At 38.3% G+C, this 17,869-nt stretch overlaps 2 protein-coding genes across 3 annotated transcripts in view; one reads left to right on the top strand and one right to left on the bottom strand.

Annotated features, from left to right (window-relative positions):
* Window positions 1–6,813, bottom strand: part of LOC131929450 (intermembrane lipid transfer protein VPS13A) — a 120,391-nt gene extending 113,578 nt beyond the window's left edge. Inside the window, exon 1 of the mRNA XM_059285665.1 lies at window positions 6,418–6,813. Within this exon, the coding sequence (XP_059141648.1) occupies window positions 6,418–6,517 (100 nt within the window). The 5' untranslated portion in view covers window positions 6,518–6,813. The remainder of the gene's footprint in view (window positions 1–6,417) is intronic.
* The window catches only part of LOC131929070 (uncharacterized), a 37,349-nt gene continuing 22,039 nt past the window's right edge, over window positions 2,560–17,869 (top strand). Inside the window, exon 1 of one of the 2 annotated variants that reach the window (XM_059285272.1) lies at window positions 2,560–2,631. Coding sequence is in view for 1 of the 2 variants with exons in the window: in XM_059285265.1 (XP_059141248.1) it covers window positions 13,161–13,230 (70 nt within the window). In the remaining variant the exon portion in view is untranslated. Of the gene's footprint in view, window positions 2,632–13,150; window positions 13,231–17,869 lie in introns of those variants that run through there. The other variant, XM_059285265.1, reaches the window with a different exon arrangement.

Genomic DNA, 17,869 nt, shown 5'->3' with positions numbered 1-17,869 from the left:
ATTATCTTCAACCTAAGCAGCCTTCTAGCATGATTACAGTTATTCATCATTGAACATTACTACCTCAAAACTATAGCCAACTTTAATAAGATGATTTTTAACCTAGCTATATTTTTAAAGATCAGATCTCCTCACAAGACCAGATCTTACCCACTGTCACCTGTACAACCCAAACCCATTTCATCGCTGTCACCTGTGGAAGCCACTTCATCCCCATCACCTGTACAACCCAAACCCATTTCATCAATGTAACCTGTGGAAGCCACTTCATCACTGTCACCTGTACAACTAACTTCATCTATCACCTGTGGAACCCATACCCACTTCATCGATGTCACCTGTGCAACCCACTTCATAATTGTCACCTGTACAACACATACCCACTTCATCGATGTCACCTGCACAACCCACTTCTTCTATCACCTGTGGAACCCAATTCATCACCGTCACCTGTACAACACATACCCACTTCATCGATATCATCTGCACAGCCCATCCTATCACATGTACAACCCACTTCATCAATGTCACCTGTACAACCCACTTCATTGCTGTCACCTGTACAACCCATCCATGCAGAAACTCATCTTCACTTGCATTGATAACTAAAGACACCTGCACAGCTCATATTGACAAGACACATGTACAGTCCCTCATATCTGTTACCTAGACATCTATACCCCCATCTCAAACCTAGCACACACTGATACAACACCTGTCCATTACATCTGTAATATCCACCACCAACTTAAAGCACATTTTATCAGTGTCAACAAGCCAACTTTAAAAAAGCTGAATTTTGTATTAATTCCTGTCCATCAACCAAAACATCATTTAGTTACATTAGTCACCATCCGTAACCGTAAAGATCGCTATGGATTAGCTGCAGCATCTGGCTTCCATTCCCTATGAGATAACAGCTTGTTGAGCTAGCATTGGACATTTGTATTTTTGTCAAGTTTTTTCTCCCACAATTACTGTAGTGCACAACAGAGTAGGGCAATATTTCATGTGAACATGTCACTGGCAACATGCATAGATTTATACTAAGAGATCCACACCTCAACCTTCCCCTGGTCTTAGTATAAACTGCCACGCTCTCATTCATAAAGGACTGTAATTCAGGGCAAAGTTCTAGAGTCTCAAATATTGACCCTTTCGTGTGTGGCAGCCATTAATGTTTGCATTAACATATTAAAACAAGGTTATTGGGTGCAAAGATATTTTCACAACTTGATACAAGGAAAGGATATTCATAAGGAATAAATAATTTGTATGTAGTTTGTATGTGCTCATACTACTGGTGTGTAGAGGCAGGGGTTACTTTGAGTTTGATAACATATACAACCCAATCTGGCTTAATAAACATTCATGTATTGATAATGTTCAAATCATGGGATAGAGAAGTAAAAAAAAAAAGAAATGTAGTAAATTAAATCAAACAATAGGCAGAAGCTCACACAATGAAAGAAACAACATGAGCTGAACAAGACAGAAACTGGAATCTAGTACAATCTGAAACCCAGAAACAGCACACAAATTGGTATAGCTAAAAGTGCTAACAGCCAGCACTATCATTATATTATATTAGCATAACTAGGCGTTTTCTCATGCTAATATCTATAAGGTTAACAAACAGGGTGGAATGAAGTATGAAGGAACAAATATCCATGTAGTGTATAAATTATGATAGGAAAAATGTGACACAATATGCCTTACATACAAATGTTAGGATGTAGTAACAAGTACTACTCTGTGTCTTATAAACTGTGACATTAGACACCAGTATTAGAAGGGTGTTGTATAGTTACAGTTGTGTATCGTAAAAATTGTGAGTGAACACTTTGACAACAATTTAAGAAGGGTAAGATGTATGTAGTCTAATTGGTCTTTAAAAAAAGTGCTGTATAAACACAAAAGTGTGGCCCACAAGCCATGACTGAAAACTGGATACCCAGCACCACGGAGAAATGCTGAAACTGTAACATGATGATTGTGTAGGTGTATCATACCAGCACATTCCTTCTACTAGATATGATTAAAAGTGACAAAAAGTATTTTTATGTGTCTGGATAGAACCATGTTGCATACTAACTAGAGGACATACTGAGCTGTATCTAAAAATAAATAGGAATGACTCACACCGTGTCATGTGCCTGCTTGCTACTCATACAAATGGCTATTAAGGAGGGATTAGTGGGTCAAGGTGGTCTTTTCAAGTTGATGTGTCTGTGTCAGACTTATAGATAGATTTATTTTATTTAACCAGAGTAAAAAGCTGTTAAAATGGATTGTGTCAAATACAACACACACAACAAATATTTGCAATTAGCAGTTGAGTATGGTAACAAGTATGCAGAAAAAACCTAAATAATAAATTCAATACAAGAGTGTTTTCCCTTTATAATGTAAAGATCATGCCAAATAATTTAATTTGCTGGAGTTTATTATGATACAGCACTTGGAAATAATTAAAGGGGAAAAATCCATCTGATTATTATTCAGTATATTCTGCATACACACACACAATAGCATAAATGATCAATACACAGCCAACAGGGGACACAAATGATGGGTGAAACTTTTCCGTCAATCAGTAATTTCAACAAGGGAGGGAAATGTTTTGCTGAGGTTTGTCAGACCGATTTTTCTCCAGCTGTTACACTAACTTTATTTTCTGGTGATTTGGTTTCTTTTTGGGGTCGGCGTGGTCGAGTAGGTAAAGCTCATGGTTGCTAAACCGAAAAGTCTCGAGTTCGAACCCTCGGGCAGATGAGGCTCGTTAGCTGGGGACAGCCACTCTTCTAGGAGAGACAACTCCAAAATCAAACAACTGCTGCCTTGTAGTTTGTTCTTGGTTGGACAAAGGCTATGGAAGCAAATCCAAAAAGAAAAGCAGGCTGAAATCGGAGTCAATGCCCTCAATGGCGCAAAACCAGTTGACACGTAATCCTTAATTGTGATGGAAGCATGGTCGAGTCGGCAAAGCTAATGGTTGATAAATTCTAAATAAGTCTCGAGTTCAAACCCTCTGGCAGATAAGACTCGATCCCTCCCAACACTAAAAATTAAGAACGAAGAAGAAGAAGAAGAAGAGGTTTCTTTTTAACAACAGAACTGAATTGTTGTGTTTTATTTGCAGTTAAACATTTGCTACATAGTTTTGTGATGACAGCTTTTTGATCAGTATATTAAAAAAAAATTTTTTTTAAACCACCAAACCTTTCCTTTTTTAAGTAATTAATAATGGAACTGAAATGCTGTCCTGTTTGTTTGCAGTTATAAAAAAATACATGGCTTTGTTATGTCAGTGGTCAGTAGAGCATCTTGTCAGTATCTTTTAAAAAACCACCTTGCAAAGTATTTTTAAAAGGCTTTCAAAACCACTGGAGATAATTAGTTTAAAAGCATGAATTATTTTTTTTTCTACAATAGGTAGCAGTTTCAAGTTACAATTCCAAAATGAATTGCTATGAAAAAGTGGAAATTTAAAAACCAAAGTTGTGTATAATAAAGGCACTAAAGGACATTCTACAGGACTTTTTTGTTAGACTGTTGGTTGTTGAAAATGAGTCATTTCTCTGAATGCTACATTAGTTGTGATGGAACTAAAGTTAAATTAGTCCACATAAAAATGTTTAGATCCAGCAAGGGAGATAATAACTATATACACTTCATTTGCAACAGCAAGTTGTGAAACTTGTTTTCTGCATTTTTTTGTTGTTTCTACATAGTGAATAACTACATAATAATAACGTATGAGAGGGACTGTTATATAAAACTACAAGACTTGTACAATGATAAGACTTGTACAATGATAATAAACTTTTGAAATACCATTGTTTCCAAAATAAATGTTTAACCAATTTTGAAGATAAATTAACAAAAGGCTACAGATAACCAAAACATTTAAACAATGTTGTCAAATTTATTTCAAACTCAATTAACGCAAACCAGTTTACCTGTTTTATTTGTGTTAAGGATGGCTGGACAATAAATGACAAAGCATTAGATATTAGCACTTAAAGCTAGAGTTATGGTGATGAATGTCTCTTGATGAACTGTATCTGATGACAACTAAAGTGAACATGAGCATGTTTTAGTTGAGTGATGAACAATATATTTAGGGAATTTTTTAAGGGGTCGAGTCGGTAAAGCTCATGGTTGCTAAACCGAAAAGTCTCGAGTTCGAACCCTCGGGCAGATGAGGCTCGTTAGCTGGGGACAGCCACTCTTCTAGGAGAGACAACTCCAAAAATTAAACAACTGCTGCCTTGTAGTTTGTTCTTGGTTGGACAAAGGCTATGGAAGCAAATCCAAAAAGAAAAGCAGGCTGAAATCGGAGTCAATGGCCTCAATGGCGCATAACCAGTTGACACGTAACGCTTAATTGTGTTAGATGCGTGGTCGAGTCGGCAAAAAGCTCATGGTTGATAAATTCGAACAAAGTCTCGAGTTCAAACCCACTGTTCGATAAATCTCGATCCCCTTCAACACTAATAAAATAAGAACGAAGAAGAAGAAGAAAAGAAGGGAATTTTTTAACTTGATGAGCTCTTCATCATGTTGTGTATAAAAATGACATTACTTATACTTAAATCTGTTTTTATTTTATTTTGGAGACTAAGAGTCACAAGGTGAATATAACTGGACCTACAACTTGACTTCTACAAGTTGACTGAATACTAAAATAGAAGTAACATTTATAAATCTGCTAGTTAAAGTTAGGCCTACTAGATAAACAACTCAAAACAATAATAATAAAACTAATTCATTGGACTTTTTTTAAAAGTAGGCCAGGCCTATAGGTTCTAGATCTAGAGCTATATATTTTAGTAAGTAGCAACTAGAATCTATTAACACACAACCTTTTAACTCTTCTTAAATTTCCTGTTACTTTTAGTACAGTTCTAGATCTATCATTATTCAGTAAGAAGTATCAGGTTCAGGTAGATCTATACACTTATGTGTCATACCACCAGTGTTAGACAAAAGCACAATAATGAAATTTTCTTTAAAAAGTAAAAGAGGTGTATTGTTAGCTTACTCAGGCTGGTAGTTAACTCACTTTTATTTCTGACCATAAAGTAAAGTTAAACCTGAGATTGCAATACTACTACTACTAACATTTTTTACTAACAACCTTACACACCTCTATTGTCTGACATATAAGTAATACCAATTGATTATTGATCTAGTCTCCCTAACCTAAACCTTACCATAGCCTTAATAACGGTAATTTAACTGGGTGACCTAACACATAGGCCAAAACTAACCAAATTAACCATTACACATAACAGTATTAACAGTCACAAGTGGAAGTAGAGCTTTTCTCTGGGTTAGCAGTCTAGCGTTCTACCATTAGGTCACACTGTCACATAAAATGTAGGAGTATTGGTCCTATTGGTATTATTATTAAAATATTATCTATGTCTGACAAACTCTTCAGTCTATAAAGCTAAAGTGAGCTTAAAGTCTAAAGCTAGACTATATAGGGGAGCCTAATATCTATCTACACTATCTAGATCTAGTATTAATCTAGTATGTCTTGAATTCAAATCTGTTTTCAATTCAGTACAACAGCCCTGAGTTGACCCAGCTCTGTTGGGTACATAGGGAAAGTAAAGACAGCTGGGCATAGTGCTCAAAACCAGTTTCTTCCAGGCATCTCTTTAGGGGCGGGGGGCGGTGCCTCCCGAAGTAAGTCTACCCCCCCCCCCCAAAAAAAATGGAATTTATATAGTAAATATTTACTTTTAACAGTGACCCCCCCCCCCCCCCGGAAAATTTTGTCCATCCCCCTGAAAATTTCAAGTGCCCCCCAGAAAAAAATCTGGAAGAAACACTGCTCAACACACTTGACTATCACTATCCGTGTTGAGGTCACAGAAACATGTGAACTCTAATTAATTATGTTATGAATAGTTATGATTATGTAATAAATGTAGAATCTATGTAATATGTTTATGTATGTGTACTAAACTGTAACTTGACTGTTGACTTGCCCCATGGACCGTCAGGTTGGTTAAAAAAGAGAACTTTTTACTTTTTCCTTAGATCTAAAACTGGCGACAACAATACTTAGTTATTTTATTACTTAGGGTTAAGTTTATTACTTAAAGTTTAAGTACTGTTAAAGTTAAAGTTTAACAGTACTTTTATTAGACAACAAAAACAAGTTAAAACAACACTTAAGAAGTCACTTTTTAACAGAGTCAGTAGACCCCTTATAATAAAGTCTATGCAAATTAATAAATTAGATGGGCTTATAACTATTCAATCTAGGCCTTCACTTCTGCTTTCTCATAAACAAAACAACCGCCCTCCAACCTAGACTCTAGTCTCGTATAGACTCAAGGAGTCTAGTGACTGGATTTTAGATTCTAGTCCACAGTCGCGACAGACATTTTTTCTTACCTCCCCATAGTCCTATTTTTAACTGAGATGTATCCAAATTTTCAACAAATGTTCCAAGATATCTGTTGATTAGCTCAACTGCTATGGTTTCGAACACCATTTTGCTGTTTTGAATCTGAAAACTGCAAAAAGATTACATCTAACTGCATTAATCAGAAAATAGCAGGTTTACGAAAAGTATCCACCGGCGTTCGCCATATTGTTTTCGTCAATATGCTAATGAGGGTCACGAGTTGCAGTTCATGTTGTAAAAATGAATTTCGTATAGTTTGGCCTATTAATAAATGTACAATAAAATAGTGTAATATTTATGAGTGTTGCAGACTAGAGTTTAATACAACGCCACACATTAACTGAAGACGCAGTTATTATTTAATACAGTACATTTTATAGCCTACAGTTTTAAAATACAATTACACCGCGGTAAACTATTCCTTGCTGCCCATTCCGCGTAAAAGTTTACATGCTGATAAAGTTACAAAGAACTTGAATCTAGATCAGGGGTCTCCAAACTTTTCAGGCCGAGGGCCGCATTAACTATTAAATATCAGTTTGGGGGGCCAGAGTTTCTCACCCCCCCCCCCTCCCCCGAAGAACATTCTACCCCCCCCCCCCAACGAAATATAATTTATGTAGAAATATATACAAATTTCAAGCGCCCCCCCCCCTCCACCTCCGTTTAGCTCTAAGTGTGTGTGTGGGGTAGGGGGGGTTGATTGTGATTGATTCTAACGATCTGTTTTATTTCTATAGTTTTAATTCATAGAGGCTTCTTCAGATAGCGGGTTCAGTTTTTGGCCTCTTCAGATAGCGGGTTCAGTTTATGCTTCTTCAGATAGCGGGTTCAGTTTATGCTTCTTCAGATAGCGGGTTCAGTTTATGCTTCTTCAGATAGCGGGTTCAGTTTATGCTTCTTCAGATAGCGGTTCAGTTTATGCTTCTTCAGATAGCGGGTTCAGTTTTTGGCCTCTTCAGATAGCGGTTCAGTTTATGCTTCTTCAGATAGCGGTTCAGTTTATGCTTCTTCAGATAGCGGGTTCAGTTTTTGGCCTCTTCAGATAGCGGGTTCAGTTTATGCTTCTTCAGATAGCGGTTCAGTTTATGCTTCTTCAGATAGCGGTTCAGTTTATGCTTCTTCAGATAGCGGGTTCAGTTTTTGGCCTCTTCAGATAGCGGGTTCAGTTTATGCTTCTTCAGATAGCGGTTCAGTTTATGCTTCTTCAGATAGCAAGTTCAGTTTATGCTTCTTCAGATAGCGGGTTCAGTTTTTGGCCTCTTCAGATAGCGGGTTCAGTTTTTGGCCTCTTCAGATAGCGGGTTCAGTTTTGTTCGAGCCTGTTGCCGTTGGTGTTTGTTAGGCAGGCGGCAGGCAGCAGCAAGAATTCCACTTTTTGTTGAAGTTCCATTGGGTTCTTGTGTCGTTGTTTGTGGTTAGATAACCAGTGGCTCCCAGGAGCGCCCAGCTGTTCGTTATTTATTCTACAACATATTTTTTTTTGCTTCTAATAAACGTAACTATCAGTGTTTCTTTCAGACTTTTTTTTCTGGGGGAGGGCACTTGAATTTTTCGGGGACGGACTGAAATTTCAGAGAGGGGGCGGGGGGGGGGGGGGACACTGTTAAAAGTATATATTTTCTATATATATTCCATTTCGTACAGGGGTAGACTTTCTTCGGGGGGGGGGGGGGGGGCTCAGATGCCTGGAAGAAACTCTGGTGTAACTATATTTTAGGATATATGCTTCTAATTTAAACCATGAAAATAATTTTATATAAAAGCGTATGACACCCTCGTCTAAGCTGTACATGTTGTTACATTTCTTTTAAAAAAAATTTTTTTTAATTTCTAGCTCGATTGATGACACAATCTACTTTAATTAATATTTCTTCGAGCTACTATGAGCATTGTACCAACTGCAGCTTGCTTTGTTTTTAAATGAGCTATAAGATCACACGTCTCTTTCCAAAGATAATTTTAAAAAATAATTTTCAAACAGCGTCATATATTTCAAGGGCTCGATTTATTTACATAAACAGCTCGGGGGACGTGGGACATCGGGGCCCCTGGGTGTCTGTCCACCTTGGTCAGAGTTACTTCCAGGTATCTCTTCGGGGGGGGGGGGGGTGACGGAGTTCCCCAGACGAAATGGAATTTATATAGAAAACCTATACTTTTACCACTTTCCACCCCCCACCCCCCCCCTCGAGAAATAAGTCTGGAAGAAACACTGACCTTGGTTACAAGGTTGTTACGCCACCAGTGTTTCTTCCAGACTTTTTTCTCCGGGGGGGGGGGGGCACTTGAAATTTTCGGGGGGGGGGGGGGGTGGTAGACTTTCTTCGGAGGGGGGGGGCGGACACTGTTAAAAGTATATATTTTCTATATAAATTATATACATTTCATTTCGTTCGGGGGGGGGGGGGGGCGGTAAAAAAATTTCGGGGGGGGGGGCTTCGCCACCCCGAAGAGATGCCTGGAAGAAACACTGTTAGCCACTGCTTAAATTGGATGTCTGAAACAATTTCGTTTTCAGTTTTCACCCAGCTAAACAACCGTCCCATAAACTTTCTACTACTAGTATTCCATGGTCATCAATAATTTGCGTCATTATTATTAATTAATATCATTAATGCATTCGCCTAATTGAAAATGGCATATTTAGCCCCGACTGATTACGAGTGTAATTATATTTTTTTTTTTCTTCTAGCGTTTTGTGAGTCCATGTTCTAACTTAGCGTGTGTTGTTAATAAACCGTGCACAAGGGCAGTAACTCTCAGTTTTTTTTTCTTTCAATGTTCCGTATCGCTGAAACAAAAGTTTCAAGCTCCCCCTTCTCCCTGGAAGAAAAATATCTGAAAGAAACTCTGATCTTATATGGATTCGGCATAATGTCCCTTAAGTTTTGGTTGAATGATTACAAACCACATATCCGCTTTAAAAATCTTCGTTGTGGAAACGAATTCAGCTTGATAAAATCTGCACTGTATTTGTGAGCCCTTGAATAAGTGTCTTTGTTGCCATAAAGTCAGTGATGCGTATTCGTGTAAGGGCCGTCTATTAAAATGACGTCACACACATGAGGAGGAGAAGGTAGCTCTTTTATGTTAGATGACGAAAGGGGAGAGGGGGGGGGGGTGACAAATTTTTAAGGTGCTCGCTACAAATCCGCTAACAATTAAATGACGATTATAATTAGCTTTAAGTAAGCGTGCCATCATCATCATCACTCCTTTGTGGCCCCTGGGGAGCAAAGGGCTGCAACCACACGTCTCCAGCGGACTCGGTTTTGGGCTGCTCCTCTAATCTGTGCCCATGAGAGCCCAGCTGTTTTCGCCTCCTCCTCAACCGTTCTCTTCCATGTTTTCCATGGGCGGCCCACCCTCCTTTTCCTCTGGGGATTCCAGTCTAATGCATGTTTTGTGATGTTTTCTTTTTCTTTTCTTAACGTGTGTCCGATCCATCCCCATTTACGGGCCTTGATATCTTTTTCTATTGGCTGTTGTTTTAAGGTTTGCCACAGGTCTTTGTTTGATATTTTGTCCGGCCATCTTATTTTGAGTATATTTCGTAAGCATTTGTTTACGAACGCCTGTAGTCTATCAGTATTTGTCTTCGTAACCCTCCAGGTCTCCGAGCCAGAAGCGTAGCGACCCTTCCCGGCGCCCGGGGACATACTTTCAATTTGGCGCCCCCCTCGGGAGCAAATTTTCGATTTGCACCCCCCCCCTCGAACTTTTCATTTGCACCCCCCTCAAACTTTCGATTTGCACCCCCCCCCTCGAACTTTTCATTTGCACCGCCCTCAAACTTTCGATTTGCACCCCCCCTCGAACTTTTCATTTGCACACCCCCCCTCAAACTTTCAATTTGGCGCCCCCCCCCTAAGGTCGGCGCCCGGGGACATATGTCCCCACCACGCCCCCCCCCCCCCCCTCTGCTCCGAGCCATAGAGTAGCACTGCCTTAAACTGATGTTAATTAATTATGGCCTTTTAATGACCAACTTCCTACTGACTGATTGAATGTCGTCTGCCGATGATGAAGTGGAATATGCTGCTGGTGTTAGTGTTGGTGTTTACCAAACAATCATCTGGTTACTACTGTTGTAGGAAGGTCTCGACATTATACCAAGCCTTTCTTTCACTATAGGCGCGTTTTTATGTTGTAGCGATCAACGTTTTTGATAACTCACAATGTTACAACTGCGAAACATTATATTAGACAAGTAATTTACAATGTTTAATAGCAAAACATTATATTATACAAGTATGAATGATATAAATAAATAGGCTGCCTTGGACGTAATGATATTGGCTTCGAAATGGAAAGTTTGGGTTTTTAAAAATAACAGCCCAAATCTTTCACACATTTTCTTCTGTAATATAAGATGTCAGAACTCATATTACGAGACCCCCCCTCCCCACCTAGAAACATTGATCAATCCTGTTCACGCCATACTCAGTATAAATGCAAATATAATCGGCAGTGGGACTACTCAGTCATGATATTAATTCCACGTCAACGCTGTCCATTCTTGCTCACTCTCCTGTAGGGTTTCTTCCAGATATTTCTCCCCGGACGGGCGGGGTGGGGGTGGATATTTAAAACTTTCGAGGGGGGAGGGCTGCCAATTTATAACAATGGTTTAACTTAAATATCTAAATTTCGTATTTAAATTATATATATTTTTTACTATTTTACCCCAGGTGGAGAAGGGGCGGCACCCCCCACCACCCTCCCACAGAGGGATGCATGAAAGAAAGAAATACTTTGATCATAGTGTGTCAAGCCCATGGTGTTGCTAGATCCAAACCCAGCGAGCGTCGAGCCATGGAGGGAAAACATGTGTAAATAAACAACGGCTTCTGATCTGTTCGCGGTTTGTTAGAATTAAATGTCAACTCGGGGCATGCATCAAGGTTAGCAGATATAGTGGCAACTTGGGGCATGCATCAAGGTTAGCAGATATAGTGGCAACTCGGGGCATGCATCAAGGTTAGCAGGTACAGTGGCAACTTGGGGCATGCATCCATGTTAATAGGTATAGTGGAATAAATGGGTCCGTAGCAGTTATAAAATCGTCATGCGATATGATTCCCCCTCCCCACTCCTCACCCCACACCCAAAATTTAAGTTCTACTCGTCATATAAAAAATAATTTAAAAAACTAACCGAAATTGATACTTTAAAAAAATGCAACCTATGATCAAACACGTATTGTGAACCATTTGAACCTCGCCGATGTGCTTGGCGTCTTTTGCCTACTGTTTGTATTTTAAATTTTGAAGTGACTACTCAAATTTTTTTTTCCCCCAACGCAATCTGGCCGGCAAAAGATGCAAAACGCAATGATCTGAATATCCGCGCAATATGCTCAAATCGGACGCGTAGTGAGGGGGGGGGGGCGCCAAATTGAAAGTTTGAGGGGGGGGGGGTGCAAATCAAAAGTTTGAGGGGGGGGGGGGGAGGTGCAAATGAAAAATTCGCGGGGGGGGGGAGGGGGGGTCCAAATCGAAAGTTTGTCCCCGGGCGCCGGGAAGGGTCGCTACGCTCTGGCTCAATTTAAATACTATTAACTCTTTAACACCGTAACGACGCTCCCAGCGGTCTACAGGCCGGCCTGCCATGCCGTAACGGCGTTTTATATATGCCTATTCATTGGCTTAAAATATTTTTTGCGGGTTTTTTTTTTCTTCTAGTTCTGCTGCTACATCTGAAACGGTAGGAACAAAAATAAAGGGCCCCCACCATGTTTTTGAACTTCTCCCCCCTCCCCCTTCAGAATATTATAAGTTGTCGCCATAATAACGATTTAATCGTTATGGTATTGCCGGTAGATGTTGTTTTGTTTTGTCATCGCCAGCTGTTCGCTTATGTCGTTGTAATCGTTTAACTTTTTTTCACTTATCCTTAGGCTACTCCATTGTTAACATTAACAACATATCTAATCTTTGATTTTAAATTGCACAGTACAACAGTACAATTATAGCTCTTATCGATTGGACATAATACAAAGTGGTCTATTAAATAGGCCTATATTTTGGCATATTTGGGTGGTTTGTTGGTGTGTGTGTGGGGGGGGGGTGCAAGGTCAAAAGGCGCACTCTGGTTTTCGGAATAGAAGTGGTAGTGCACAATAAAATGGCTTATCGATACACCCCTTCCGATATATATATATATATATATATATATATATATATATATATATATATATATATATATATATATATATATATATATATATATATATAGGCTATATATAGGCGATGTATGCCTCAGGTCTCGTCCATAAACGATCGGAACTTTGTGATGTGTGATATCTATGCCTAATTAAAGGGCCCCATATCGTCAAATAAAGAATTTAAATAGGATATATTATAAAAAAAATAATGTAGCCTATATTCTATATTTATTAACGATTACAGGAATGTTATATTGTGGTTTTATGTGCAACCGTTTTTAAATTGAAAGTTACATGCGCGCGTCGTTGCTAATAAAATGAGATAAAAATAACTTAATGCGAGACAGGTGTCATTTTGGGAGATCGGAGGCTCCCCCCCCCCCCCCTCCTATGCCATTGCAAACATAAGCTCGCCCCCCTACAATGGGAAATTTACTCTTAATCTGATTGCTTTTGTTTCGGTTTCCACTGGACCATAAAATAAAGAAAAAAGCTTTTCCAAGTCAAGTTCAGACATGCGCAGATTTTAGTTTCAAACAAGGTACCCCAGTTTGTTTAGACATGGCGGCGCGCAGGCAGAAGTCAACTAAACAGGGTAGCGAATCTGTGTTTTGGGCATCACCGAGACCAGGTAGATCTAGCTTTACATCAGCCAAAAAGTAATAATACAAATAAAGTGCCAAAAAGTTTTGTTTAGACTAGGTCCATAATAGCATGTTTGATTTAGTTACAGGTAGTTAGGCAAACCTACCGCAGTCCACAAACTTGAAAATAGAAAACACAAGTTGAAAAGTTCAGGTTCTCGAAGTATAAACAGGGGGATCTAGATCTAGATCTAGAATCTAGATTCTAGCTACCTAAGGACTAGCAGGGCCCACTTTATTGGCTTATTAAAAGTTCATCATGTTTTTCTCTCAGTGTCTCTACAATAACATCTAGATCTAGATCTAGGTATAGCTAGGTCTCATAACGCGAGTTTGAATTACCTCCCCTGACCCGCTTTTTTATGGCCACTTTCTAGTTCGTTTTTTTCGATCGCGTCTCGGCACTGTTGCTAAAAATAGCATTCGCGCAATACCATACGGGTAAATCTGTTTGGTGTCTGCTACAACGTGATAGATCGTTGAATGGCCGACAAGCTGATATAAAAATTATTGCGACCGGATGCGATTTTCGTGGAAATTGAGCTAGATTTAGCAAAAGACAGCTATATTTGTGTAAAATTATTTATATTTTGATAACTGCAGTTCAGCCGTCCATTTTTCTTTTAAAATGTATCTTTAGAATTTCTGTACCTTTTGGCAATCGGTCAGGAGCATTTGCGCACTAAACCCACCCCCCTACGGCAGATCCGATTTTTTTTCCCAGTGAACTCGTACTGACCTCCCACATAGCTAAGATAGTACATTGATACTGATGGGAAAGCCTTTAAATCTGTATTCCTACTAGAGATCTAGAAATAAATCTAGATCGTGGAGTTTTTATAATGACTTTTAAATTGAATGTCTCCAGTTTAAGATATTTTTTTTTCAAAACTTTTTTCAAAACATAGCTACTTTTAGTACTATATTTAAGTATTTCAAACCCTTTTGGTAGTTTTTTCTTAAGCTTAGACCTAGATCTAGTGATTAGATATCTATATTTTGTACTTATAACTTGCAGGCCTATTAAAATAATAATAAAACAGTTTGCTTGATAACTTCATTAGGTCATTTCATAAACACAAATGTTATAAACATATAAAAATCACAAAACCATAGGTAATATCTGAATTCTGTAGCCTACCTTACATTTAGGCTAATACTGAATTAAAAAGAAATTACATTAAGGTTTGAAATTAATACAACTTGTAATTAAGAAAGAAAGCTTCAATTCTAAATACTACAAGATATAATAACAAACAATGAAACAAATTCAAAGCTTTTTTCAACCCATTTAGTCGAAAAGATTTTTATTTTTTCCGATAATGACCAAAATAAGTTTTTAAAGCTTAGGCCTACTGTTTTTACAAACATAACTCAATTTTATTAGGCCCCTTTAATCATTAATTAAGATTCCTCTGTAGACAAAGCAATCTATTTGGCAGATGAAGTAGAGTTCATGTTTCTTGACCTCGGCATATGAAGTGATTATCCGTGTGGTCAGCGATATTCACAGCCGCCTTTACTTTTTACCTTTAATTTCCCCAATGTATATCAGGTACCCATCAGAAATGGGTGGACTCTAATTGAATTTTATTAAACAAACATTTTGATAGAGGCCTAGATCTATAATCTATAACATTCCAAACAACATCTGTTCTGTAGAATTTACCTTTCTGCTTCCAAATGCGGTATTTTCCAATTGAAAATTCATCACAAAACATACAATAAATTATATAAATGGCATTTTATAAATTTATATAAACTATTTACTTTCACCTTGGTGTAAAAAAATGTAGGTATAAGCAAACTGATTTCAATAGTAAGAAAGAATCATGTCTTTTCTTGCTTACTAGCTTTAAAACAAGTGAATTTGACTTTTTACCTGCGTTTTTGGTCGCGTTTCTATATATTTTATTTGCGACACTAAAAAAATTATATTTAATCAACCGATTATGCTAAATTAATAAAATTGGTACTGTTGGATTGCATTTTTAAAGCTCTACAATTATATGCTATTCTTTTTATAATTTGAAGAAAATTGAATTTATATGAGACTAACTACTAGGTAGGACCTAGTTCTAGGTGCTAGAAGAGATCTAGGATCTAGATCTAAATTAAATTATTTTTTTATTAGGCCCTAACTAAGTGCCCTAACTGATATAATAGTAATAGAGCCTAGAAAAGATCCTAATCCAGATAGAATTCTAAGATGGCTATTAATAATATAAAATGTCTAGATCTATAGGCCTAAATATTAAGTTGAAAAAAAATCACTAGATCTATATTTTACAATTTACATAGACCTTATTTGGGGTTGGCGCGGTTGAGTCGGTAAAAGCTCACAGCTGCTAAGCCGAAAAGTTTTGACGTTGAACCCCCAGGCAGATTAGGCTTAATAGTGGGGGGGGGGGGGGGGGGGGGGGGGGGGGAGACAGCAACTCTTCTAGGAAAGACAACTCCAAAATCAAACAACTTCTGCCTTGTAGTTTGTTCTTGGTTGGACAAATCTAAAAAGAAAAGCTAATCCAAAAAGAAAAGCAAGCTGAAGCCTAGATCTAGATTTATATGGAGCATAACAAGTTGACACATAATACTTAACTGTGTTGGAGGAAATCCCTTCCAACATTACAATTAAGAACAAAGAAGAAGCAATCTAAAATATAACATTTTCTCTGCCTAAAGAGCAGGGGTGTGGGGAAATTGCGAGACGCGAAAAGCGAAATGGCGAGGCGGGAAAATGCGAGAACGTAATGCGAGACATACCTGCGGAATTAAGGGGAAATAGCGAGACACTTTTTGCGAAAAAAAAAAATTTCATGCTTTTTTCATCTTTATTTATTTAAATTATTTTTTGTTTTAAAATAAACAAGCATTTAGCCATTCCCTTTAACACGAGTGTTGTATGTTGTTATTTTTTATCTAGATTTTATTATTATCGTTATTTATTTAAATTATTTTTATTATTATAGATAGATACTCTCGTTAGCGAGAGGAAAATCCCGTCTCAGTCGGCATTAATTTTAAAAATCTAGTCCGCTCATGTTTATACAAACGTGAGCTGTGTCATTGTGAATTGGTATAATCTTGTCAGCAGGAGAGATATTCTGCAACATGTATTTATGGATTTTTGTGTAAAAGTATAATCAATTCTAAAAAGTGCAATTTATGTTTTTATTAAGTAATTTTAATTACGAACAAAATTTACAATAAAAATCTTCTGAAACAGTCCTCAAACACACCTCGTGACACCATCTTTCACACATAGTACACCCAACCCAGTTCATTAGACTCCCATTTATACATTTTTCTTTTGCTACTTCTTCCAATCCACATTCACAACATTTCACATTCTCCTCGTTCATCCCACAAACAACACTGGCACCCATGTTCTCATCATCATCATCCGCACGCTCAACATCTGTTTTCCGTTTTTTATCATTTGTATTTTTTATCATTTCGGTAATTTTTGCAATGTCTTGATCATTGTGGTCACCAGCCGGATCAACGTCAGCGGGGCGTGGACGTTTACGCCCTGAAGTTTTATCCTGGCGCTTCCTTGCAGCTTTTCTTAGTTGTGTTAGATTTATTGATTTCTTGTTGCTGACTGTTGATAATCCAACTGCCTGTCTGGCCGCCACGATGTGATAGCAATTACCAACGGCCGGACAGGAGCATGTTTCCCTTGGAAACAGGGTGACCACCCTGGGGTCTGTTGACCCTTTAATGGTGAATGTACCAAGTTTATTATTTAAACTTATCAGTTCATTGTCAATCACGAATTGTGTCCTTTCGGCAACAGTTGCACAAACAGGCAAACAGTCCTTCCCTAAGGGTGCAGTAACTAAAACTGCTTCTTGTAAATTCTCTCGAATTCTTTCCACTATCTCATCGGGGTTAACTGCAGGTGGAATGACTGTATGCTCCTCCCTATACAGATGAACAAGATCATCCTTAAGCAGCCAATTTCCTATTAGTCTTCTTCCTCTATACGTTTCTGTGACGTAGAACTGTCCAAGCCTGAAGAGGCTCAGGACTATTGCGTCAACGGGCGCTTCCTTCCAGTTATGCATTCTTTTAAGAACTGCATTGAACGATTCACTTTGGTTCGCTGATATTTCGGAAAGGCCGTAATCTGCTAAGACCCAAGAACCCAGTTTGTTCATTGATGGGTGAACATTTTTGCTGAAATACTCTGTAAAAGGTAAGCTCCATCTGGAAATAAGAGGTATGAAGTTATCCTTATATTCTTCTTCACTTGTTGCATGCAGAAGGGATCTTACACTGTCAATATAATAAGCCATTTCATCACATGACTGTACCCCATGGGACCTAAGCCATCGCTTGCAGTCCTGCAGTACATGGTTCCAACACAGAAAACGCTGCAGATTTGGAAAACTGCCCGGGATTGCATCAATTATAGATTTTTCCTGGTCTGTGACTATGACTTGCTTAGAGGTATTCAGCTCTGGGCAAACAGACTTGATGTGTTGCCAAAAAATTTCATGAGTCTTTGTTGTTTTCCTTTCATGAATCATGAAGGCAAGTGGTATAACTGGTTCACTCGTGAATTCCGTTTCACGAAACAAAAGCACTGAGACGTAAAAATCCCCTAGGCAGAATGTCGTG

This window comes from Physella acuta, unplaced genomic scaffold (genome assembly GCF_028476545.2).
Source record: "Physella acuta isolate Inbredline_101_S28 unplaced genomic scaffold, ASM2847654v3 ptg000094l, whole genome shotgun sequence".
NCBI classification, from domain to species: domain Eukaryota; kingdom Metazoa; phylum Mollusca; class Gastropoda; family Physidae; genus Physella; species Physella acuta.
Note: the sequence above shows the minus strand (reverse complement) of the source record. Positions and strands in the feature narration are given on the sequence as shown.